This window comes from Pavona decussata, unplaced genomic scaffold (assembly GCF_977016875.1).
Source record: "Pavona decussata unplaced genomic scaffold, jaPavDecu1.1 SCAFFOLD_93, whole genome shotgun sequence".
In the NCBI taxonomy this organism is placed as follows: Eukaryota; Metazoa; Cnidaria; class Anthozoa; order Scleractinia; family Agariciidae; genus Pavona; species Pavona decussata.
In genome coordinates this window covers 2,546,417-2,573,145 of record NW_028145510.1, presented here as the reverse complement: position 1 = coordinate 2,573,145, position 26,729 = coordinate 2,546,417, and the positions used below count along the sequence as shown (strand labels likewise).

The following is a 26,729-nucleotide window of genomic DNA, read 5'->3' as shown; positions in this document are numbered from 1 at the left end:
AAGTTCAAAAAGGGATTATTTTGTAACTAATTCTCTGTTGTGTACTTTTGATGTGTTAAATGTATAGCCGGCAAAGTAATAAATTTTCTTCCTTTTTATTGTATAGTTTCTCATTGAATTTTTCAGCTAACTCCATTGACTGCAATTATGAGTTTTTACAGCTTTCGCTCGCATTCAGTGATTAAAAATCCTAGGTAAAATTACGGGTTAAGGCGGGGGTACACCAGAAAGCCGTTTTCAAGCCGCTTAAAATCGGTTTAACGGAAATATTTCGTTCGCGTTTCAAGCAATACAAAAACCCTTAGCTCATAACACAAATCAATGTTTTGGGGTATTTTGTAAATTTTTGGGGGATTTTTAGGTATATTTGGGAGGAGAAAATTTTTCTCAAAAGAGTAGTAAAATTTGGAGAAATAAGAAATAGTTAAGATTTGATGTAGTTTAAAAATTAGAATTTGAAGTTAAAAATTGATAAATGGACACCCAAACAGTCCCCTACCAACCTGGTGTGCTCTTAGGTTGGGGGCAACTGTCTGTTGGTGTTCCAAAAATAATTTTCTTTCTTTTATCCCTTCTTTAAACCTTTTAAAATTCCATCCAAATTCACGTTTACCCCCACCTTAACTAGCTTTTGCCTTAAAGGAGGCACGGTTGCGCAGCGCTTATCGCGTCGATCTCATTCTCGATATGCCACCGAGGATCGACGCCATTCGCAAAATAAACCGGGTGAATAAACTTATCCCTTGAGCTACTGCATCTGATACTATCTTGTGGATTGTGGTTTTCACTTAAACGATTAGCAGTGAGTATCATGGAAAGCTATATGGAAACATTGACAGAACAACAAGGCTAACAGAAGCCAAACAGTCTTGTTGTAAGCGAATTATCTAGTATTTACTTTCCAGGTTGTTTGAAATCAGTTTCTAAGAAAAGCATAAACAAGTAAAATTATTTTATAAGTACAGCCACAGTTCCAGCTTTCAGGCAGAAAAATTAAAGGTCACAACAATAAAGGCGTGTTCTAAAATAACGCGAAAAGATTCCCGAAAATATCGGGGGACAATTCGGGACACTTTCGGATGGTCTGAAAAACACTTGGAGAAAACATCCGAAAACCGCCTCGAAATGTTTTCGGGCTCGAAAAGTTTTCGGGAGTTTTGAGAAATGTACTCCAGGTCTGATTCCCAAAGATTTCTCTCCGGGTTCTCTGCGTTTTTCCCCTTCTCTATGACAAACACTCCCAAGGGTTACAGGTGCGATACTAGTTTAGACTATTGAGTTCCTGCCTTTTTAACAGACTGCAACGACGGTTTCTCCTTATTATTATCAGAGTATTTTGACCAGAGACGTAAGTGTGTCAGGATCAAAAACCGACACCCAAAGAAGACGCAGTTTTACGGAGATCAAATTTATTTCACGTATAGCGACAGTGTTCTGGTCCTAAAACATTCACTCTTATGTTTATCTCAGGTATCCTGTTTGTATTTAACTTAAAGTTTTAATTTTGTTTCTATTTCGAACTTGTCATCAAACATCACAGGGGGATGGCTTGACAAGCTTGGCATTTCCTTTAATTCCTTGTATGAAGTCGTACCACTTATACACGTCTCCTTCTCCACAGAAGTACGTCTCAAACATCTCCTCGATCTTTTCTGCTGGAACAACGTAAGACCAAATGTTGACACCGGCCAAGCTACCTTTAAACGAATCTCTGCGCTGGAATCCTGATCCAACGCTATCCTGATCTTGCCCCAACACTAAGGATCCTTTCCCCTTGACTGTGTATCCCTTCTTGACGTCTTCACTGCTGAAAACCAAAACTCCATCTTTGTAGCCTTTCAACGAACCATTAGTGTTACTCCAAGAATAGCAGAGGTGGTGCCATTTTCCATCATTAGATAACATCGGTGAGCTCCTGTCGAGGTCAATTAAACAGTCAATAATTCCATTAATGCTAAACAGAGCGCCTCTTTTTCAATAACTTTTCTAGGAATTTAGTCCACACTAAAAAACAAAAGCATACATATAACTGCGAAACTTGAGTAACAAAAATGCAGACAAAACGTTTTAGGTCCCAAAATAAAGTGAAATGCAATACCCGTCACCTCTTGTCTAGCACTACCTAGACTAGATTTGATAAAATTGCACCAAGTTACGTTTCTTACATCATTATTTTTTGTCATGTAACAGTGGTTAATTGAATTAGATACAGAAAATCCAAGATGCGTTTTACTTCATAAATGTAAGCTATTACTTAATTATAGGGCTGAACACTTGTCATAGTGTGAGGGGCCACTTGTTAGACAGTTAAACTTTACGTGCCCAGTGTAAAATATTTACGAAGAATCACACCTTTCGTTCTTATTAGTATTACACTTTACTTTGTGCCCTCAGTTTACGATTGATCAAAAGTAAAAAAATGCTCCTCCTCCCAAAATCTTTATATAGACACTCGAACGTCGTTTTCTTTCTTATACAAATACTTCTTTGGAAGTCTCAGTCTCTTAACTAAATCCAATTAAATTTACCTGAACCAATTTCCCTTTAGATAAAATTGGTCTCCGTAGGCCAAAAGGAGAATTTCGTTGTGCTTCCCTGGTACAGCGTAACTAAAATGCGCTCCAATACCAGTAGCAGTTGATTTTATCCACGTGCATACGGTGAACTGAGACAAACTTGGCATGTCATTGGCCGGATTAATGATCACGTAATTTCCGGTGTCAAAGTCTGGAAATTCAATAGCATAATCTAAACAAGACAAAAAGAAAAAAAAGAAGAACAGTCCGCAAAAATTCTACGTTAACATTGCTTTATTTTTTTAATTCTGACGTCGTAACTGAACTATCGGTAACATTTACCGCGTTCCCTTAAAAGAGCCAGCTTAGGTTGAAATTTATTTTATTTTATTTTTTAGACTGAAATACATCTCATATCAACAGATTACAATTCAGATGTTTCTCAGCTGGTAGTACAGCAAAACTAAAACAGTTCTTCAGTCTCTAAAGAATGACCCACAATGACCTCTTCTATGTCTATACTTTTAATGACTTTCTTTACCTCATCTCGCAAGCAACAACTTTCGATTCATATCCCTAGAGTACTAATTATAAGTATTGTACCCTGTGCGCAGGTGAGTTCAATCTCTCGGGCTATTTCATCGAATAGCGTTTTAGCCTCTTCCTCTTGTTCCTCAATCGCTTTGTTACGCTTGTTAATCGCATCAGCGGCCTTCTTTTCCTCATGACAAGCTGCAAACGACATTTCGAACAACTTTGTGAGTAGTCCGGTCGCCAAAATACTTTGAAAATGCGCTTGAAAATTAATCCTTAATCAGTTATACTCGGCACCTACTCTGTACTCCGTAAACGTACGTGCGCACGTACGGACGGACAGTGACACCATAGCCAGAACCAAGGTTATAATGGGTTACCGTGATATTATCTAATCCATGGTGCTCCGCTAATTAGACAAAGGAAACCAAATTTTGATATGCACTTTTTTCAGGAATCGGAAAGTTTCGGTTTTTAATGTATAGAAATTAACTATCTTATAGAAACTTCAACGTGTTAAACCATTTTGTGTTTTTCTATTTATTTTGGTGACTTTTAAAGCGATGTTTTGGATTTATTGAGGTTTTGGAAAGTCAAGAAATGTAAGAAACGTATAAAGTGCTTTTTCGCGTCATATGACGTCAATGATTCCCATTGCAGAACTCAAACATTTTAGAACGCACTTTCTATCCCTAGAATCCATTGTCATAACTTTATATTTGTGAGGTTGTAGGGAGGAGGGCCTGGTGGGGGTTGGGTGGGAGTGGGGAGTGGTTAGTGTCCTTGTCAACCATAGTCGACGAAAGGAAGCCCGGCCTAGTTAGGATTAAATTACCTCCAGGATTTACAGGCTTTTTATTTGCCTTCATTGCCATTGGGGATATCATGATGAAGAGCAGAAGGCACACTGTTTTGAGAACAGACATCCTTTGATTCTGTCTGTTCTGAAATCTCGTTGGCGATTTTCAAAACTGACATTTAAATTTCAAAACTCCGTTCAAATTTCAAAAAATTTCGTTCACGCGTGACCTGGGTTGACTGTAAGCTTAATGTCGAGATTGGGGAATGATTCGCTTTTGTGACAGAAGATTTAAACCTGTCAGTCGATAAAGCGGTACTTGAAAGCACCAAAAATAAAAAATCCATACGCTGTAAACGTTTTTGACGATATTAAAGCTGTTCGTAAACGTTCCGTCTAAATTGTGACCAGGATCTTGACACAATGTTCGAATACTCCAGCTCGTTGACAGATTTTCGTTTGCTTTTAACCAAGTTTCACTCTGTTCAACAGTCCTTGAATTAAAAATATGACAAAAACATATGTTTGAGAAAAAGTTTTAGCCCATTTCATTTTAGAGTAATTGTAAAATAAATTTTCTTTCAGACTAGCGAAAAGACAGATCCATCAACAAGCCATTAAACGAGTTTACAAAATAATAGCTTGTAAATATTTTGCGAAGATTTTACGTCGAAGCTCGCTCACATGACGACAAATATGACATTCGTAATTCAATGAGAGCAATTTGTGCTGGCCTGGATAGGTATTTAAATAAAAAAAAAACAACAACAACAACAACAAATGCCGGCATGCCGGCAATGACGCTCTCAATGCTCATCTTGTAATGCTCATCTGTAATGCAAATAAGCCTCAAGCATTTTTAAAAACACTCGCCTCTCAATCAAGAGCGGACCTGCTAAAGAATCGAGATGTGTCAAGAGTGTGGATAAGCCTACAGAATGTAAGTCGTACATTTCCAGCGATCGTTTGCTAGATCTTAATAACAAGTTCAGTTTCCAAACAATATTGTCCTTTTCCTTGCATTTTGACTGTTGCTGTTACAAAGAAGCAACCCAACAAGAACAAAACGCTTTCAACATAGGCATTGATGATCAGTAGGCTTCTCGTTAAGTAACGCTTTGCAACGAAAGCGCGAATTCAATGCGCAACCCGCATTTCCTTTCCTCAGCAACTAAGTCTCGCTATTTTATAATTAAGGCACCGTTAACTCGTCTTTTGACGTTATAGCTTTGCTGCAATACCAGGGATTATGTCGAGGACGTGCATGTGCGACATCGCACTTGGGGGAAGAGCGGGCCATAAACAGTGGCCGTTACTCGGCCCATACTCATGAGTCAGTACGCCGCGTTAGCAGTTTTTGAAGTGCACTGTGCAGATATATCATCAACTGTGGTAGCTTACGCAGTGCACTGTTGTAAAAAAAAAAAAACACACAGCAAAGCTGATCAATTTGAGAATGTTTTCCAGGGTTCTCCTCAGCACTGATCCTGTGCTGCTCGCTCGCTGTGCTCAGTTCGCAGCAATTAATTGCAATTTTTCGCGAGTATTGACATAACATAAAATAACAAACAGAACGTAACATGGCGTAGAATCCTAACTAGCATGGTGGGGACCATCTGGCTATTCATTAGCGCGGCCGTGGGGCTCGAGTTGAGAAACAACCCCGACTGAAGCTTTCTTCATATCCTAAAAAAAAGAATTAAGCAGTCAAAGCGCGACCTGGACGTACCTGGGACGCCCATCCTGTTTTTGAGCTTTCGTAAGACTACACTGTTTGGTGAGAGACTGCTTTCTTTAGAGTAACGTCCCTGTTCTGTCCTTTCTTTCTCAATATTTGTTGCTACCAAGCTATGAAGGTCTCTCTGTCAGTTGTGAAAATCGTCGATCCATATATAAATGTTCTACAACATACCTCAAAGGTCTTAAACTTTCAGCTCTGATATGCTTTCCCAAACTAGGTATCTCTCGCAGACCTAAGTCCTGTTTGATTAATTACGTTTCTTCTGAGACACAATTTATCATCCTTTTAATTTCCACCTGCAGCTGGGTAAGATATTGTTTGCATAATTCACCAGAAGTTGCATATTAAATGAACGAGAAAGCTGCTTAGGGCACCCACAATAACATACATTTTCCCTCATGCCCTCCTCATCATTCAGCAAGGGTCCATATGTTGCACGTCCATCTCCTGTTGTTTTAATTTTAAATGGTCACATTTTCTGGCCTTAGTATTCACAAATGGAAATTTCATAAACAAAAAACAAATTATCTCAGCTTGTCAACTGATCAGTAGTGCTTGTCAGTCAACAGGGAAGATCAATTTGCAAGCAGAAACTTAAATATAAATATGCTTTCAGAATACTAGTATAACATTTTACTCGAGATGTATGTATGTAAAATAAATATCAACATCCTCTTCGTTAATCATGAGTAGCTGATAACAAGTCATGAGTTACTATTGCACTGGGGTCGTGTTTGTATGGGTAGATATGGTTACGATTAATTTATTTGAATACTTGCTAATATTAAAATTCAAAAGGTAAAATTAATCAAAGTTGAAGTCTTATGAATAATAATGTGGATTAAAGTTCATGAGTGGGTAAGAAAAACGTTTAATTTCGGCCAGTCAAAATATTGAGGGTGACCAATAAATGCCTCCAAACTAAAAGAAACTTCAGATGAACTGAGGGGTATTTCAACCGGCAACGTGCCTGTTAGATAAACTAAAACGAATAGTCAGCAACTGGTATGTTGAAAAAATTTGTATGACGAGTTTTCAGAAAATATTCGATCGTATATGGTATGAGTTATTACCTAAGCTTGTTTGCTCAAGATGGCTGAATACTGGCCAAGTTCCTTTCTTTTGCATTTTTTTTTTATTTTGGAGGTGGACTCTGTCTCGGTCTATCCAGACATCTTTACCAAACAAACTTGGTCAATAAATAATATATTATATGGCCTCACTGTCAACAACCCCGACTGAAGCTTTCTTCATATCCTAAAAAAGGAATTAAGCAGTCAAAGGGCGACTTGGACGTCCTTGGGACGCCTATCCTGTTTTTGAGCTTTCGTAAGACTACACTGTTTGGTGAGAGACTGCTTTCTTTAAGGTAACGTCCCTGTTCTGTCCTTTCTTTCTCAATATTTGTTGCTACCAAGCTATGAAGGTCTCTCTGTCAGTTGTGAAAATCGTCGATCCATATATAAATGTTCTACAACATACCTCAAAGGTCTTAAACTTTCAGCTCTGATATGCTTTCCCAAACTAGGTATCTCTCGCAGACCTAAGTCCTGTTTGATTAATTACGTTTCTTCTGAGACACAATTTATCATCCTTTTAATTTCCACCTGCAGCTGGGTAAGATATTGTTTGCATAATTCACCAGAAGTTGCATATTAAATGAACGAGAAAGCTGCTTAGGGCACCCACAATAACATACATTTTCCCTCATGCCCTCCTCATCATTCAGCAAGGGTCAATATGTTGCACGTCCATCTCCTGTTGTTGCCTAAAAGCGGAGCTCCAATTTTTTTGATAGCATTGATAGAAATCTGCTTATCGTATGGACGTAGTTCCTCATCCTTTGCATATGCAACAAGCTCCCCATCAACAATTTAATACCAGGAGCCCATGATCATCGGCTCCTGGTAATACAGAGAGCACAATAATTTAAGGCTGATTTGTTGTAACAGAGGGCATTTTTTCTTAATTTTCCTTTCACCGAGCAAGGGTTGGTGATTGGTTGATCTTTGCGCTTGTACCCCAATCTCGTGCCCAGAGCCCACGCGCGTTTTTGAATGGGAATGAGATTCCTAGGAAAATCCTTAAACACGGAGCGATCCTATAAGACCAGGCTGAACAGTTCAGACTGTCAATCAAAAATCCCAAACGCGCGTATCGGATTGGTTGATTACCAAAGGTCTTATTTTAGCACGGTCAAGTTCACGCAACTTTGATTCGAAAGGACGTGACAAGTTGGCAGAAAAGCTGTTTTAGTTCGAATTATTTTGTTCAAAATCAATCCAACGAATATGGCTACAGGAGAAGAATTTAATAGGAAGTTAAGTTATGGGTCTATTTTGAGATCGGAAATTCATTTATCGGCCTTTCGAGATACTTCCGAAATGATTAGAATAAAGTTTGTAAACAAACTCTGTCTTGAAATAGGTTGTTCTTCTGAAACCGGCTTCCGAGATGGAGTCGCTTCGATCCTTTGTGTCGTTTAGTGGGGGAGAGCTAAGTGCGGCGAACGATCGCACGCAAGACGACGGAGCTGGTAATCTTTTTGAAGTCGGCCTCTCTATTGCTTACTGTATACAGCTATTTCAATTAACGTTGTCGGTTCAAAGCATGAAGCTAAAAGACAAGACCGAAAGTTTACGTGGGATTTTTATGAATAAATTCATCAACATCAGTCATGCCTGGAGAAAACAGTAGGTTGTAATAAGCAGTACAATGACCTGCTCGTGCAGGGATGATTTTGATGAAATTATTCATAAAAAATAATCCCACAAAACATTACGGTCTTGTCTTTTAGCTTAATTTTAATCCGACAACGTTAATTGAAATAGCTGTAAACTTAGAATATATTTAGTACTGGCTAATTTTAATACTGATGTGAGAGCCATTGCCATTATCATTTCATCCATAAGATACATGAGAGAAACATCAGGTCGTGTTTTGTTTATATCTTTGGTGATTTTTCGAATTAGCAAATTATGCAAATATGCATGATCAGGTACGCAATGTGTTTAGATATCTTTATTTTTGACTTGTGCATAGAAGTTTAGAATTTATTACTGCCACTTCCAGCAGATTAGTAGAGTTAGTTTTCACGTACGTGATCGATAGATACACAAGCGGTAATGAACTTGAGCCCAACATGACGACTCGAGCGGCCGTTTAGCGGAAAACATCTGCCAAATTTTGAAAATTCCGCCAGTTTTGGCGAACAACACAGACTCGTTTTGGTTATCGGCATGTTCAGATGGAGGGATACAGATGTTCGTCGCAGAGTGCCTAAAGAGAGTTGAGTGCATGTACAGCAATAGTCCTCTTCTGAATTCACAAAATGATGTACAACATATACTTTGTTTGAAATATTGCAAATTAAAAGCATTTTATCACTCTATTCTCCAAAACAATCAGTGAATTAAACTATTTTTATATAAATAAAGATTTTACATAAACGCTGGACAGAATGGAAAAGGAAAATAATATTATTAAAGTGTTTTTCCTTATGTTAATGAAAAAGTTATACCAGACTATGTCATAAGGTGTAGAAAACTGTAGCACTGGTTACTGATGTCACAAAACCCATGAAAATTAACAGTTATTATTGGATAATCAAAAGTAAGAAAAAGAAAACAATTCACTTGGTATATTAACATTTTTATAATGATGTTATGCGACAATCACTGCAGTGGAAGTACCAATTTTTTTTAAACTTCCTAGGGAAAGTGAATTTTGTTCAAAACATGGGAGGCAAAAAACTGACTGAAGCAAATACAAGAGAATGAACAACTATTTGTCCAAAGAATTGGGAGTACTGAAAAACATTGAGAGTTCAAATAACTGAGATAGCACTGTAAAAATAAATAACTGTACATATTTCATAGTTCAATACCCACTATCAAGTTTTAAATTTTTCTTTCAGTTAAAAGAGATGGCTGATAAGAAGTTTGACCTTTTGTCTGTTAAATCACAGTTATCAAAAGAATCCAGGGTCTGATTGCATTAAACATGGCCTGAATATCAGTCATCTCCTCTCTAGATGATTGGTGAGAGATGGGAAACAGCTGATATTCAGGCTTTGTAAAAAATATATATAACTAAAGGTAAGGTGAGGTTTTGTCTTACAGTGGAACAAACTCAACCGGGGCCACCGATAAAACCGACACTTTGAAATTTAAAGAAATGTTCTCGTTTTTGATGTGTAAATGTGACCTGTGATTGGCTGATCAATGTTGGCTGGCCCCAGTTAAGTTTGTTGCACTGTAAAGTATACAGGGAATGCCCGTTGTTCAGCATATTTCTGTAGCCTCTATCAATTGAATAGTTATAAGAATGATTGAGTGACAGTGCTGACTGTTGCTTAAAAACACAGCTATCGTAGGCCCAGACGTCCAGTGGCCAATCTCTGTACACAACATGCTAGAGCAATAGCCCTGCCTGGCCAACTAAGTAAAATCTTTACTGCTGAAGAAAAAATTTATGTGTTCAGCGAGTGCCCATTCAATTTGGTTCCTGCCATCACATCAACATTTATCAAAAGGTAAAAAGTTTAATACACAACCGGATCTATCCCTTGATGGGAAAAGTGCACAGAAACTTTCACACAAGAATGGATAATTTACAAATTTATGAACTGCCTCAACAAGAACTTCCATTAACAAAGTGATTCATGAACCATACTCTGTTTTCATCACATCTGTCATGATCTGTGATGGTAAATAAAAACCTTACATCAATTTATTTTTTGCTACAGCTAAAACACAAGATCTACACCTACCAGTAAAGGTTACACCCTCTGTGCATGGCTTTTGTGCCCAGGCAGTGGCAAATCTTAAAACACTCCTGAGTGAGGGTTCATAATCTATGCAGATGGGGCCTATGATGATTTTTAAATTTTTCCGTAAGTTCACGTTTTGGATAATGCTATTGTTTGATGAGGTCAGGTTCCGAGATGCCGAATTGTCCAGAATTTGCAAGTCTGATTACCGCATCAGGATTCATCAAGCACACGAAAGCAGTGACGGGGCAGAAGCTGGCTGGAGAGGACTAATCCTGCAGTCGACCGAGATGCCATTACCGATGGCAGTTCTATAAAATAGAATATTTTCAGATTTCATGATAAATCAGACAAAGAAATTTGCAAGATGACTGTGACTAACTCACTATGAAATTACGAAGATAAAGAATGGAAAGAAATGCATGGAGGGTTGCCCATGACATAGCGTTGCACATTGACGATGCACCTGTATTTGTAACAGAGAGGGAGGAGGAGGCGGGTTTTTTTTTTTTTTAACAGGACCCAGCTAGTCATGATTACTTGAAGGCATCTGAAAGTTCAAAAAAACATGTACCTGGCTATAATTATTATTTTGCTTGTGGCTAGAGTTGTACATGGAATTTGTCAAAGACACCTGCGAGGTTAAGAAAGAGCAGCAGTGCGCTTCATGTGAAAATGGTTGGCTGGCTCCATGATGGGCAGAATTCCATGCCCTTTCCTGGATTTAAGAGAAGTTAAGGTACAAATTAAAATGTCTTTGAATCTCCGGGCTAATTCTTTAGATGGAACAGCATGACCAGTACTGTTGATGACTTTATGCCTAATTCCTTCCATGAAGGAAAGCTGAACACAGCGAAAGAAATTGCAGACTTTTCTTCTACCTTAGTTTGTGGTTTCTGAGGAGCTAGTGAAAATATACCTAGACCATTTAAGACATCTCCATTTTTCCAAAGATTTGCGAAGTCAAGCAACCATTGAGAAGCGATGAAACAGAGAACGAGGATAACAATTGGGAAGAGTTACTATTATCTGGAGGGTTAAAATCTCTTTTTTTTTTAACTTGACACTCACTTGAAAAAACAGACCCTTCCATACAAGAAAAATTGAAAAAATGAAAAGATTGTGCTAATAACCAGTCATCTACAAGAAGCAAAGGGGACAGACATTAGCGACAATGAAAGTCCCAGGCCAAAATTCCAAAAACTTTCCTTGAAAAAACTATAGCCACGGTAACTTATGAGTAATTTTTATCTGTTTTAAGCTCCGTTAAGCGCCGCCATAATATACTTAGCAGAGGAACCAGAGTTTTCGCGCCAGAAGTATCTTTCAAATCCCTTTTCTTTCCATTCGTTGTAGTATCTCTCATTAACTTTGAGCAATATATTTGATAATCTTGCATTTTTTTAGTCGAGCTTTTATTTGAGACACGCACGACAGCTCTCAAAATATTTGACGCAATGTGCATTCAATACCTTCTGCGTCCAAACTCCCCCTTACAAAAGAAATAGGCATACTGTCATGTTGGAAATTGACATATTATGCCGTGTTTGAGTATAAAATCATGGCTAACTCGCGTACGTGCCTCTTGAACAGGCTCATGAGTTCATGTATGACTCTAATTCATTGAATAATTGTTGATTAGCTTGTGTAGGAAACGTTATTATAAAATGGAATTTATTTGCAAAGCAAAAAGTTGGCTTTTTACTGAGTGTGACATGTTCAATCATTAATTTTCTAACTTCCGGTCTCCCCATTGCTGCGATACGGGACTTCATTTTGTGATGTCTTATAACGCATAAAAATGAAACACAAGTCCTTATCACTCGCTGTTCCAAGGAACCCAAGATCAGTATTTCCTCACTTCCTCTTTTGCTTTTGCATTGTATGGTGGGTGTGTCCTTACTTTTCTGGGACAATGTCTTGTATATTTGTGTGTTCCCAACTTAATTAATGCTTGATTTTAATAAACGGCCACGCCCGTAGGTAAACTTTATCCCGTAAAGATATTTTTTTGCTTCCGCGCCAGCAAACGGAGCTCATCCAAAGCCACCTTGGCAACAGCCATGGTATTTCATACTGAAAGAACATAAAGTAAAAAGGAGAATGATGTTGGGAAAACACAAGAAGTTCACGCGAGGGAACAACAGTTCTTGTGTCTTGGGCATCGTATCCTTTGTATCTAATGCCAACACTTGCTAATTCAGTCTTAAAAAGCGACATGAGACTATTTCAAAACTTTATCTGCGAACAAATTGATGTGTTAGGTCAGGGCTTGCTGAATTAGATCTTACCACGGGAACCAAATGTTGAAATGCATTTGAATGTTCTGTCTCTTATATGTATAGAAATAAACTGTCTTACAGTACCGTTCACTTTTTATACTATTTTGTTTTTCTTTTCATTTTGGTCACTTTTTGGTCAATTTTTTGGGTTTTCTGAGGTTTTGGGAAAGTCAAGAAATCCAAGATGGCGGACCCAAGATGGCCACCATTTTGAAATCGTAACCTAGTTCTTGCGTCTATGACGTCATTAATTTATATTGCGGACCTGAAACATATTAGAACGCGCTATACATCCTTTAACATTCATTGTCGTAACTTCATACGAAGTCTTGGGAATAGGTCGGGGTAGATGGGTAGGTTTCCCCACTAGCCACAGAAGGAAGGAAAAAATATATATATCCTGGTGTAGATAGGGTTAAAAATCACCTCCAGGGTTCGCAGGCCCATTTGCCATCATTGCCATTGCGGATGTGATAGTGAAAAGGAGAAGATACACTGTTTTGTGAAGAGACATCCTTTGATTCTGTTGGAGAAAAAGGTCGCAAGTAGTTAGTTAAAAAAAAAAAAAAAGATTGATAATAGAAATGTTGTATTACAATTTTCATGGCAAGTTTTAAAAAAAGCTAAAGCGCTTTTCTTGACTATTACATTAACAATTCGTTCATGCGTCAGAGTGCGTTCATCGAGATATGAAGTACGCGGGAAGTTTGGAGAGCACGAAAGATGCGTAAGAGTTGCTCGAGGCGTGGCAGAAAGCAATTCTAGTTTCTTAAGTGCTCTCCGGCTTCCCAACTACTTCATATCTCAATAAACGCACAGCAGACTCACGAAACAATTGTTTTATAACAGTTTTTTTCAACGCAGTAGTTTAAACTGTTGATTCTAGGTTGACCAGAGATTTTCCAGGCATTCACCCACTGACAAAGTGGTAATAATAACCCCATGTTCAGTAAAAATACACAACTTACGGGGTAAAAATAGCAACACCCCTTTGGCCTAAAATAGTCAAAATTTCGAATTATTGAATAAGATACACTGGTAGCCAATTAAATTTTTTTTCAAAAAACGAACTTGAAAATTTGATCCTCGCGTTACATGGGAGAATTCCAATGACGTGTTTGTTTACGCAAGATTTACGCAGTTATCATGTTTCATCAATGAAAATAGAAAGAAAACAGACAACTGAAGCTTTCCTAAATGAAAAATTTATACAGATAAGTCTTTGTTCTAAGAAGCAATGGCGTACAACTTTTAATCCGAGACGATAAACGCGCATTTTGAGGTGAATTTCATCGAACCGTGCGGATCACGGTTTCAAAAATTTCAAAAAAAAAAAAAAAAAACTCTTACTAGTTATGTTATAATATTACCTATCCTATACCTTATGAAAATTATCCGTTATATTTTATAACATAGCTAATAAATTCGTGTAATCAAATTCAATTGCGCGCGCGTGCTTCATATTTCCCTTTTGCACGCTGATGACGTCAGCAAACAAATGCCTCGAGAAGAAAAATTTCTCCGTGAGTGACTTCGGCATTTTGCATTCAAAAACGGGGAAAAACTTCAACAAAAAGTTTACCTACAGATAGCAACAAGAGAACCAGCTGATGCTGCGTACCTTTTCCTTGGGAAAAGAAAACTAAAAAAAGGGAAAAAAGAGAACAAGCAAAGCCAGTGTCATCTTGTCTCGCAAAACTATTAATTTTCAGACGCCAATTTCGCTTTCTCAGAGGGAAAACACACCTTTTCGAAGCGATAAACTGAAAGAAAAACTGCTAAGGAATACTCGACAGTCTCAACAGCGGAAAACGAATAATTAACGGCGAAGAAATTGTGCTTCAAGGACAAATTTTTCTTTTATCCAGCCGACGAACAAGCGGACATCTCAGATCATTATTTTACAATAAGCCACGGACTATCTTGGTAAAGTTCGAGTACTTGTGGGAATCCAATTCAGAATAAATAACAGTAAATACAAAGTATGCCTGGTCGCTACTAATAACAGGTTTGATTGTGAATTTGTACTGAAATACTTTTCTAATTGAACGATTCTTCGTATTCCTAAGAGTAGCAGATGGGCATTTTGTCTGCGCATGATCAACCGGGGGTCTTCTCATGGGCCTATCCGCTGTCATGCGCCTGCTCAGCGCGTACGCGGCGCGGTTTTCCCGCCATTTTGCTGGATTAAAAAGGAGAGAGAATGTAAACAATAATGGCGGTCTTTGCGGCGAAATGTTTTTTCGTGATTCAGTGCATCTTACTTCTCTTGCTGTACACAGAGGGTGTGAAAAGATCAAAAGACGGTTGTCTTGTTTGTGGTAGAAAATCGCAGCAAACTGAGTTTAGAAGTGCAAGTGCATACGTGAGCGATTTGGAGAATTGTTTTGGAGCCAAGCTAAGTACGAGTTCAAGTGCAGATATCTGCGAAGGATGCCGAAGGGCTCTTCAAGAGCATAGACGGACTGGACAGACCTTTCAGCACGTTAGTTTTGAAACCAGCTTTTATATCTACATTAACCCATTTGTTTTGCTTCATTTTCATTGTCCGTATGAGCTGTAGTTATATGAGCTTACTGTTGTTGAACATTCAGGAGGCTAATCCCTTTAAAGAAAATAAACATGTCTTGAGTCAACGTTAACACAATCTTGTCTTTTTGTTTGAAAGTTTGTTGGCATGAATGTGAACGAACGTGGACGACTGGCTAAAAAGCGACAGCGTTGGTGTAATAGTAAACAGGCAGAGTCAGATAGTGAGGATAGTGCTAGGGAGATGGTAGTTTTACCGAAAGAAAAGTATCTAGAAATGGAGCAAAATTTAAAGATTTTATCAGAAAGTAAGTAAACTAAATTATTTGTTTTCATCCAAAGCATTGAAAATCACCTCTTAGGTGAAGAGTAGAGTCTGTATAGTGCATTGGTTTAATCGGGACTATATAATTATGAAGCCCATTGCTACATAATTTAAGGACGGTACCGATTAATACCAAAGTATTTTTGTGCGGTTTATTACTATGCGGGAAAAGCAGATCTTAGGAAGGGCTATTGGAATCCAAAAAAAAAAAAAATTAGGGGTAACCACGCATTTTTCAGAGATAATTAAACATTAGTATTTCTAAACACCACCAAAATATAAAGCAATGTATAGGATTTTTTCCTAAATTGAAGCCTAATTATCTCTGAAAAATGCATGGTTACCCAAATTTCTTTTGAGATACCAAAAGCATTTGATAAGTTCTGCTTTCTATGTATAGTTTTAAACTGCACAAAATATTCCTGCATTAGTAGGCACCACCTATAGGAAACCCGAGTATCTCACGATGCGCAGAACGTATGCACAGTAACAATAGTAGGCACTGTCCTTAAACTAAAAGATAGCAAAAAGAGACTACGTTTCAAAGACATCCTGGCTTCATTTTCAAACGTAGTCTCTTTTCACTAATTTTTATTTTAAATTTTCTCAAAATCCTTACTTAGTAGAACCATTGCTAAATGCAGCATAAAAAAAGGAGGGTCACATAAAGAAAATTTGGGTAGGTGTAGTCAAACGACATCCTTGTGTAATCAGCTAATAAAGTTTTAAAAATAAACAGTTGACCTTACATTGAATTATTCTGGCAATAATGTGTGGTGCTGACCAATATTGGGAAAATATAACTGCTATATCAAACACGGGTATTTTTTTCATTTTTACCTCAAGTTAATGCTGGTCACAATATTAAGTGTATCAATTGTATTTTTATTTTTCATGTAGGATGTGACTTAAAGCAGGAGCTCCAAATGGTGAAAGCCAAAGTGTACAGTGAATTTATTACAAAAAAAGAAACACATTTGTATGACCCTGACACATTCAGGGAGTTTTGTATTTCTGCAGGAGCTACAAAGTTATTTGATAACATTCTAAGTGCAGTGACAACATCAAGACATTCTTCGGACCGGATAGACCTAAACAAAAAAAGGGTTGTTTCAGTTATATATAACATGTGCTATTGTTTGAGCCAAGCATGTAACCCCCTTCAAATTGACCATGCCCTTTATCTCAGGAGTAGTCAAATCAACCAAGAAGGGTTGGAAACTGAGCACATTATGGGACACTCCTGTGCCAGAAGAACACTAAATAATGTTGTTAATATGATGTCTAAAACCCACTACCAGTCATTTAAAGATTTCATAGATGACGCTATAAAAAACAAGTGGCTGTTAGTCCTCATAATAGATGACTACACCTCAGTTCACACAAAACGGAGGCCACAGGAAGACAAGGCATCTGAGGCTAAATCAATGTGTACTATAGTTGTTAAGGCATTTAAACAAATTCCAGCTATTACTGTGCAACAGGCAAATTTCATGCATGACCCTAACGCAATTGAAATAGAATCATGCCATGGGATAATAACATCTGCATCCAGCATGCATGATCTAAGTTGTTCTTATGCTTCCATCATGCCAGACTGGCTTACAGAAGCTTTTTTCAACCCTGAACTACAACGACAACGTCTAAATATACACCAGTACTGTGAAAGCGACAACGTTCAGACCATGAGGAAAATGGATGATCTACACCTGGCTGATTTTGTTGAATTACAACTTAAGTCAAAGGCTGACTTCGAGGCTGCATATGATGTAGTGATTGGTGCAGGCTTAGGTGATTATATGAGAGAGTTTGTTGTTATCCAGCCTGGAGATTGGCCTTGTCAGTTTTATTGTAGACAAATCATCTACCAGTGTCTAAAGAAATTCATCAGCCACAATCCAGATCTGGACAATGCCATCGATAGACATTTTGATACGAGTGTTTCACATAACCATTCTGCTTATTCATATCCGTCCACTACTGCTTCTGGATATAAGAGCTTTCCCAAGAACTTGACTTCCCAGCCATCACTTCTATCCATTGTACCAACTATTGGGCCACTGCACATCTCCCTAAACAGCAGAGAACATGTCATTAATTCTTTTCATTCATTTTTCAAATCTGTATATGAATCAATTTTTCCCAAAAGCAAGTTTGCAGATAACCCTAAACCTTGGAGAATGAGTCTGATACTGGAAATTGTCTATGGAGGGTGGACACTCATACGGCAAACTGTAATGGCAAAGTTCTTTAAATTCAAAGATCTAGAGTATGGAACTCTTCTGAATCTACTGGACAATTACATCCCTCTCGTCCTTTCCATTTACAGCATTTCTTTCAAACTAAATAACTTTGCAGAGTACTTCAGAGCAATGATTAGAATTTGGATAATGTTTACATGCCTAAACCGACGCCACTACAACAAAGCACCGCTTGTATGGATCAACATGTGTTCACACTGGGGAAAATATTCGCCTGAACTTTATAAACTTCTCCGTAATTACATTACAATATTTGATGAATACCCAGTGGAAAACACTCACAGCATTTTACGTGCACAAACAAAGTCTTCAGACAGCGCTGATCAACTCAGAAAAAAAGCAAAGACCATTTTCCAATCCAAAGAGAAACAGTGTAATTTCAGATCTTTCTTTACAGCACCTAAACAATTTTCATTTTCACACAACCAACTACAATTCCTGAAAGTTAAATGTGCTCAGCTGCTTTCTTCTATATTCAAACAACTGTCCCAGACACCAGGGCAGAGTTCATTCTCCTCTGAGGGCAGAAGCAGATACGTAACATTGCCAACAGTGTGTTCAGACAAACCTATGAAAACAAATGTTTTACCACTTGGATTCCATTGTGTAATCAAGCCAGATCCAACAAAGACCTGCGACCTACCAGAATGTGAAATCTCTGAACCTGACGAGGAATGGGTTCTTTTCAATGGTTGCTTCCACTCATTTCATAATGTTTGTATTAAGGAAAGCGCATCTTGCCCTCTATGTAGACATTTTCTGCAACAGAAAGTAAAGGAACTCAGTAAAATTGCTAAACAAGCAATTCTACATCCCGCATCAGACATGCCCGAAATGCTAAATGATAGAAGTGAAATACCAACAACAGCCTCAAATACTGATGAAATTGAAAATGAAAATTTGGCAGTCAGAGGAATGGAGAAGGATGAATTAGAAAAAGTGATTGGGAAACTCAACGATGAAATTTCATCTTTAGAGCCACCACAACATCCACATGTAATTACCAATGGTTACCAACCCCCATCTCAAAGTACTTCTACATCCAGAGCACCTCCACACTGTACCAAATGTCACCACCCAGTCAGAGGACACAGAAGATCTCGCAATTCTTCCAACATTTCATGTAATTTTTGCCCCAACACCACTTGTATTTCAACACCAAGTTCTTCTTCATGTACATGTGACTGGCACAGGGCAAACAAGATAAACAACAGAAAACAGCAAGCCACACAACCAGCACCCCAAACCAATAACTTAACTGTCATTGTAAACCACTACCTTGATGTAAGCGAGTGGCTGTTGCCCCCCCATATTTGCCAATCAGTGATAGGTGGGAGACAGACTGGAAGCAATGCTTGCACTATCATTTCCATGTTAACAGGCCTCCATTTCCTTGAAGAATCTCTTCCAATTCCGAAACAAATCCAAGATCTCAGTCACACTATACCAGTCTACAGCCAGTTACTCTTTAAAGGAAACCACATATACAGCTCTTTTAATCTGCCACCTCAGCAACCAAACCTTGATGTCAAGCAAGTCCTGGAAAAGAAAGATGAAAACTTTCAGAATCTAACTATGATTTCAGACAATGGCTTTTTCTCTCCTCAACATTTGGAAGACTACATTGTGCAACACCATCGCCACAATCCAAAGTTTGCTGCTGTGCTCATAGTACCACCAGATAAGTCAATGGCACTATGCTTCAACCATGCTGTCATGTGCCTTTTTGAAAGTCACTCACATGGTCTACAAGGGGCCATTATATCTACAAGCTGTTCTGGCAATGTCAGTAATTTTGTGCAATACCTAAAAGGAATGGTCATGCGGGACTGGCAGACTCATTTACATGGCGCAAATTTGGCTGTGTTAGGTCTTAAAAGGTGAAAGAAATTTAATAACAAAACAGAATTAAGCACATACTGTACAAATTACAATCATGAGTGCAGAGTTATGTAATGTAATTTAAGCCCAGAAATTGCTCCCTTACCTACACGTACAGTCCCAGGACATCTAATCAAACAAATTAAACAAAGTTTTAATTAAACACTATTGAACTTGATCAAACATAACCAGAAAGATTTCTTAGCTGTTTCTGTGAGTTTGATTGTGTTTGATTGGGCTTGGCAATCAAATCCAATCAAATGATTGAGTTTGACGATTGAATGTTCAATTAGACGTCACAGGCTACAGTTAATTTGACACCAGCACTATGCAGTGGTGAGAAAATAAGGTCTACCCTTGTTTCCTTGATTTGTGGGATCATTGATGCTCCAGTAATGTCATGAATTGTGAAAGAGTTTTCATCAAAACCTTGTTTTACTATCAGACCTTATAAAAAAAAAAACATCTAACACAAAACTGGGTTAGCAAAAGTACTTAATTATGTACATAGAGAGATTTATTTACAAGCCAGATACTTTTTCCAGTATCAGAGGCATATTGAAATCCATTGATTCATTTGTATTTTGATTAATAAACAATGCAGTTTTCTGAGGGTGTACTTCTGGTACCTACCACTTTGTAATTAACTCACAAGATTCTCGTGACAGATACCCCAATCCCTTTATAAATTTGACGAAATAAAGAAAACGAAAATATTGGGAGTGTACGAACGAAATGAAGTAAGCTTTAATATACACTCGATCAATTCCTTCCTTCTTGAAATGTCCAGATAAGCTATTAACAGTTTTCCAATATTTTCCCCCCAAAACAGTTTAAGTTATGGTATAATGATCATGCTGGTCACATTGTTTGGTTTCAAAACAACACGTTGAGTACCTAAAAGCTCAATCTTATATTTCGTATGAACCGAGTATCATGTAGAACTGAAGCGGCTCAATTCGAAGTTCTGAAAACAACTACGTAAGCTCAAGTTGGCGTAAGCGCCGAAAGACAACAGCGACAAAAGCAGCTGAAACTACAGGCTCTAAGAATGCGTTAAGTGTAAAGCGCACATTTTTTTAACAGACATAAGTCGAGTATAGCGAAAGACAAATAAATTACCATCGCAATGACAGCAATTTGGAACTGGGGGAACGGTGAAACAAAAAAGATTTATTTACTTTTCTTCTCGAGCTCAAACTTCGAGAAAGGAAACCACTGACACTGAACCTGACAAAACACAGTCACAAAATAATAAGCCATATCTAAATTTTAATGCAGTCTAACTGCAAACAGTAAAAAAGTACATCAATACTTACCTTTCACAGCAGATGTGAACGGCAACTGGACCAAGGAGTTTAGAGATCCACGTCTCAGAAAATCTACTAAAAACTCGCCGGATGCGAATACCCCAAAACAGCCGTGGAATAGCATACCAATCTTGAACGCAGAACATTTTTTATTCCCTCAGATCGTATACCACTGAAAGGAGAGAGGAATGACAACGTTGTCTATAACAATTTAAACTTGGGGGGCCGGTGAAATTTTTAAGCAAATCGACTCTCAATTTGAAGCAAAATCAGTTAAAGATCAAAATTTAGGACTCAAACATCACCGTGCACATAAAGAAAGCTTTCGTGTAATCAATCTACAATCACAAAAACAAAACTTCAACTCCTTGACACTAACCTCACTCGATTGATTTCTTGTAGGCACTTCTTGATCCGCAGTCAAACCAGACCAAACTGCTCTGCTTTGCACGTTACTACCATTCCTATTCACGCTTTGATCGCTAAAATCTCGCCAACCAAAGTGACAACAAAAACTGTAAATATGCTCAGGGATAGGACTCTTCGTAAAAATGTTACTCCCTTTCACGTTTTGCAATGGCAGCGTTTCTGAAGCGTCGATCGCCCACCTGCAAAACCGGACAGCGCGCTCTACAGAACAAAATGGCGCCAACCTTGTGTTCGATTGCTTATCTGATGAGCATGCGCAGACAAAATGCCCATCTGCTCCTAAGAGTTGTTTTGCAAAATTTTTGAAAACCGTGATCCGCACGGTTCAATAAATGCACTTCAAAATGGATTTGCAGTTCCTTCAAATCGCTTGCGCGTTTATCGTCTCGGATTAAAACTTGCACTTTTTTTTAATTGTACGCCATTGCTTCTTAGAACAAAGACTGAATACATTTTTCATTAAAGAAAGCTTCAGTTGTCTGTTTTCTTTCTATTTTCGTTGATGAAACATGACAACTGCGTAAACAAACACATGTCCTCGCGAGCGGAAAGAAGTCTCCCGTGTAACGCGAGGATCAAATTTTCAAGTTTGTTTTTTTGGGGGAAAATTTTTAATTGGCTACTGGTGTATTTCATTTGATAATTTGAAGCCTTAACTGTTTTAGACCGAAGGGGTGTTGCTCTTTTTTTTACCCCGTAAGCTGTGCATTTTTACTGAACATGGGGTTGTTATTACCACTTTGCACATTGGGTGAATGTTTGGAAAACCTCTGGTCAACCTAGAGTCAACGGTTTAAAGTACCGCGTTGAAAATGTTTTAAAACAATTGGTTCATGAGTTAGCTGTGCGTTCATTGACATATGAAGCACTTGGGAAGTTTGGAAAGCAACAAAGAAGCTAGAGTTGTTGTCGGCTACGTGAGTTCATTGAGATATAAAGCACTTGGGAAGTTTGGAGAGCACTCAAGAGGCTAGAGTTGCTCCGCCTACACCTCGAGCATCTCTTACGCATCTTTCGTGCTCTCCAAACCTCCCGCGTGCTTCATTTCTCGATGAATCCACGCTGACGCATGAACCAATTATTATATATATTAGAGAAAACATTTTTAATGATGAGTGCCTTTCAGTTGTCAAATATACACCAATATTTCCAAGTGAGATAACGTGTCGTGTCTTTTCCCGCGTTTTTCTTAATTAATTATTAAAAAGACCTGCGCTCATCACAACTGAAGATCGAAACCTTAAACTTCATGCCGTGTAAATAAATGAAAGATTTCGTTATCTTTGACAAAGCTTTAAAACTAAACTGGGTAAACCGTCTGTGTTCAGACCATGACGCTCCATGGAAATATATTCCAACCTCTCTTCTTGCTAATGTCGGCGGCGCCTTCTTATTTCAGTGTAATTATGACTGCAAACTTCTTTGCCTAAGTGAATACCTTCCCAGATTTTACAAAGATATCATTACCTATTGGCAGAAAATTGCTGTAAGCTGTCCCCAAAACAAAGCTGAGGTGTTAAATCAAGTGATCTGGAACAATAGGTTTTTAATTGTTAAGAAAAAATCGATCTATTTTCCACGCTGGCATCAGACTGGAATCATTTACATTTCAGATCTATTTGACGCAGAAAAGAACTCTTTTCTATTTTTTAACTCCCTCTGCGAAAAATATAACGCAAAGTTTAATTTTTTCCAATACTACAGCATGCTTTCTTCTGTTCCTCCCTCCTGGAAAAAGCTATTAAATTCTAGCGAACGACCCCACATCGCATCTGTTAACTCAATTAGCGACTCATTGTCATGCAAAGCTTTATATGAAAAACTACTATCTCTGGAAACGTTACCACCACCCACGGCAGAAAAGAAACTTATAGAATATGGTTTACAAAAGAATAACTTGAGTAAAGTGTACCTTTTACCCTTTAATGTCACAAAGGAAACAAAATTGACGATGTTTCAGTATAAGATCATTCATCGCATTCTACCCACAAATAGTTTATTGCATAAAATGAAGAAAGTTGACTCTCCAAATTGCCCATTTTGCCCTTCCGAGATCCATACTATTTGGCACTTGTTTATAGAATGTTCGCAAGCCAACTCTTTCCGGGTAGAATTTCAAGACTGTTATGGTAACCAAAGTGGAAGGAAACTCCATCTTTCGAACTTAGATGTTTTATATGGTGTATTTCACTCCTCTCGATACTGTTTAGCCCTAAATCATCTCACCATTATAGGAAAATACTATTTATACATCAACTCCAATGCCAGAAATAAAGTTCAGTTTGGTGAATTTAAATATCTAGTTCGCGACAAATTAGTATTAGAAAGATATATCGCGAGTAAATCAGGCACACAAGCTAAATATATCAAAAAGTGGGATTTCTTACAAAATATTTAGTTCTTCTTTCTCTACGGTGTGTTTTACAAAATCAGTGATCAAAACTTTTTATGATATTTACTTAATCAATATATATATGTATATATATATTTTGTTTTTTTTTGTTTACGGTGATAGTAATATTGTAAGTGAAGTTAGTAGTTAATAGTATATACAGCCACATTGTAAGTAATTAAGCTAAGTAATTGTATGTTTGAAACACTATTTTAATGGCAAATAGAGTTTTGTATTGTTAGTAGACAGTGTAAGTAATCTGCAGTGAAAGCATTGTAATATAATGTAAGTAATGTGTTCCTGAAAATAAAGTCTAATTTTGTAAAAAAAAAAAAAAAACATCATTTAGCTGTCAAGAAAGGAAACTGCAATGACAAAACAACTTAAGGCCCACAAGGCAAAGTACACAATTCAGTTTACAATTACACATTGTTCGTGTCTTATGCATTCTTCCTGAATCAAAGATTGTTCATAAATCTCTCAAGATAAGCAAGCTTGCAAACTAAAACTGTTCACACATCAACTACTCAAATCGATTCACATGGAATTAAAAGTTGATTTTCAGGCCCTCGTCTCTTGTTGGTGCACAGTACATTGTGGTAGCTTGCGCAGCGCATCACTCCGCCAGCGGAGTGGTAAAAAGACAGCAAAGCTGATCAAGTTGAGATTTTTACTAGGTTTCTCCTCAGCCTAATCCTGGCTGTGTCGCTGCTCGCTCGCTGTGTTCGACCCGCAGCAATTATTTGAGATTATTCGCGAGCATTGACATAAAATAAAATAATAATAATAAAAAAACCCAGAATATAACATGGTGTAGAATCCCAACTAGCAGGGGGGGGGGGGGGGTTAATTGGCTACTGGTGTATTTCATTCGATAATTTGAAACTTTAACTATTTTAGACCGAAGGGGTGTCGCTCTTTTTTTTACCCCGTAAGTTGTGTATTTTTACTGAACATGGGGTTGTTATTATCACTTTGCACATTGCGTGAATGCTTGGAAAACCTCTGGTCAACCTAGTATCAACGGGTTAAACTACCGCGTTGAAAATGTTTTAAAACAATTGGTTCATGAGTTAGCTGTGCGTTCATTGAGATATGAAGCACTTGGGAAGTTTGGAAAGCAACAAAGAAGCTAGAGTTGTTGTCGGCTACGTGAGTTCATTGAGATAAAAAGCACTTGGGAAGTTTGGAGAGCACTCAAGAGGCTAGAGTTGCTCCGCCTACACCTCGAGCATCTCTTACGCATCTTTCGTGCTCTCCAAACCTCCCGCGTGCTTCATTTCTCGATGAATCCACGCTGACGCATGAACTAATTGTTAAATATATTAGAGAAAACATTTTTAACGATGAGTGCCTTTCAGTTGTCAAATATACACCAATATTTCCAAGTGAGATAACGTGTCGTGTCTTTTACCGCGTTTTCCTTAATTAATTATTAAAAAGGCCTGAGCTCATTACACCTGAAGATCGAAACCTTAAACTTCATGCCGTGTAAATAAATGAACAAAACAGAAACATCATTTAGCTGTCAAGAAAGGAAACTGCAATGACAAAACAACTCAAAGCCCACAAGGCAAAGTACACAATTCAGTTTACCATTACACATTGTTCGTGTCTTATGCATTCTTCCTGAATCACGGATTGTTCGTAAATCTATCAAGATAAGCAAGCTTGCAAACTAAAACTGTTCACACATCAACTGCTCAAATCGATTCACATGGAATTAAAAGTAGATTTTCAGGCCCTCGTCTCTTGTTGGTGCACAGTACGTTGTGGTAGCTTGCGCAGTGCATCACCCCGCCAGCAGAGTGGTAAAAAGACAGCAAAGCTGATCAATTTGAGATTTTTATTAGGTTTCTCCTCAGCCTAATCCTGGCTGTGTTGCTGCTCGCTCGCTGTGTTCGATCCGCAACAATTATTTAAAATTATTCGCGAGTATTGACATAAAATAAAATAATAATAATAATAATAATAATAATAATAATAATAATAATAAAAAAACAGAATATATCATGGTGTAGAATCCCAACTAACAGGAGAGGGACCAGCTGGCTATTAATTAGCACGACCGAGGAGTTGAGAAAACACTCCGACTGAAGCTAAGCGGTCTTCCGATCCCAAAACAAAACACCGAATTAAGCGAGACTTGGGCTTACCCGACACCTCCATCCTGTTTTTGAACTTAAGAAAGCCTACAATGTTTGGTGAGACCGTCTTTGCTTTCTCTTAGGGTACCGTCCCTGTCCTTTCCTTTATTTCTCAATATTTGTTGTTAGCCAGCTGTGCAGGTCTCTCTGACACGCAGTTGTGAAAATCGTCATTCCGTATAAAAAGTTTTACAACATACCTCAGACTTGATATACTTTCGCAAACTCGGTATCTTTCGCTATCCTAGGTCCTGTCTTATTTATTCCGTTTCTTCTAAGACACAATTTAGCATCCGTTTTAATTTTCACCTGTAGCTTAGTCTCCTGCGCAGCCAGTCTTAGTTTCGCCACGCAACGATCCTCCCCACTGTGGAGGAGAATACCTGCAGCCGCGTGGGTAGAAAGAGGTTGTTTGAATAATTCATCAGAATTGGTATATTAAATAAACTAGAAAGTGCAGCACATACACCATAAGATATGCCTTCCTTCAAGCACTTCTCATCAGATGTCTAGATGGATTTATTTACCGCATATGGCATTCAGCCTCTCACGGGTCCATATGTTGCAAACCCATCTCCTATTTTACAAAATAATGTCAATTTCTGGCCTTAATATTCACAAATAGAGATATCATAAACAAAAAACAAATTACCTCAGCTGGACAACTGATAGTGCTTGTCGATCAACAGGGGAGATCAATTTGAAATCAGTTAAAATGGTGAAATAAGAACTTAACTTAGCTACAAAATAATTATAAAACAACGAGAGGAAAGAAATCAACTCAATTCTTGAAAGGAACATCTCTTGATCTG

The 26,729-nt window shown here is 37.9% G+C and overlaps 3 protein-coding genes and 2 long non-coding RNA genes across 8 annotated transcripts; 2 read left to right on the top strand and 3 right to left on the bottom strand.

Annotated features, from left to right (window-relative positions):
* Nucleotides 1-29: 29 nt before the first annotated feature.
* On the bottom strand, nucleotides 30-6,143 carry LOC146473603 (neuronal pentraxin-1-like). 3 transcript variants are annotated; one of them, XM_085118407.1, is made up of 5 exons: nucleotides 5,762-6,139; nucleotides 3,886-3,985; nucleotides 3,120-3,248; nucleotides 2,529-2,748; nucleotides 31-1,915 (listed from the first exon to the last, which is right to left on the bottom strand). In XM_085118407.1, exons 2-5 carry the CDS (start codon nucleotides 3,974-3,976, stop codon nucleotides 1,528-1,530), a joined length of 828 nt encoding a protein of 275 aa, XP_084974533.1. In that variant the 5' UTR covers nucleotides 3,977-3,985; nucleotides 5,762-6,139; the 3' UTR covers nucleotides 31-1,527. The 3 variants fall into 3 exon arrangements, with proteins under 3 accessions (XP_084974535.1, XP_084974533.1, XP_084974534.1); XM_085118408.1 differs by lacking the exon at nucleotides 5,762-6,139 and adding an exon at nucleotides 5,579-5,747; XM_085118409.1 differs by lacking the exon at nucleotides 3,120-3,248 and having other exon boundaries at nucleotides 30-1,915; nucleotides 5,762-6,143.
* A 5,866-nt stretch (nucleotides 6,144-12,009) lies between these two features.
* LOC146473599 (uncharacterized) lies at nucleotides 12,010-26,520 on the bottom strand. Its single transcript, XR_014866406.1, has 3 exons — nucleotides 26,118-26,520; nucleotides 13,070-13,166; nucleotides 12,010-12,437 (listed from the first exon to the last, which is right to left on the bottom strand). It is a non-coding gene; the product is annotated as an uncharacterized LOC146473599 (long non-coding RNA).
* On the top strand, nucleotides 14,859-18,442 carry LOC146473602 (uncharacterized; the record flags this gene model as incomplete). Its single annotated transcript, XM_085118064.1, has 3 exons — nucleotides 14,859-15,128; nucleotides 15,312-15,480; nucleotides 16,305-18,442. Coding segments are annotated over exons 1-3 (2,577 nt in total), but the record flags the coding sequence as incomplete, so codon positions are not given.
* LOC146473600 (uncharacterized) lies at nucleotides 17,430-21,652 on the bottom strand. Of its 2 annotated transcripts, XR_014866380.1 has the most exons (5): nucleotides 21,329-21,652; nucleotides 20,959-21,121; nucleotides 19,746-19,768; nucleotides 18,402-18,517; nucleotides 17,430-17,569 (listed from the first exon to the last, which is right to left on the bottom strand). It is a non-coding gene; the product is annotated as an uncharacterized LOC146473600 (long non-coding RNA). The 2 variants fall into 2 exon arrangements; XR_014866379.1 differs by lacking the exon at nucleotides 21,329-21,652 and having other exon boundaries at nucleotides 20,959-21,309.
* LOC146473601 (uncharacterized) lies at nucleotides 18,510-19,721 on the top strand. The gene has a single exon (XM_085118312.1). It carries the CDS (start codon nucleotides 18,584-18,586, stop codon nucleotides 19,640-19,642), a length of 1,059 nt encoding a protein of 352 aa, XP_084974438.1. The 5' UTR covers nucleotides 18,510-18,583; the 3' UTR covers nucleotides 19,643-19,721.
* Nucleotides 26,521-26,729: the final 209 nt, after the last annotated feature.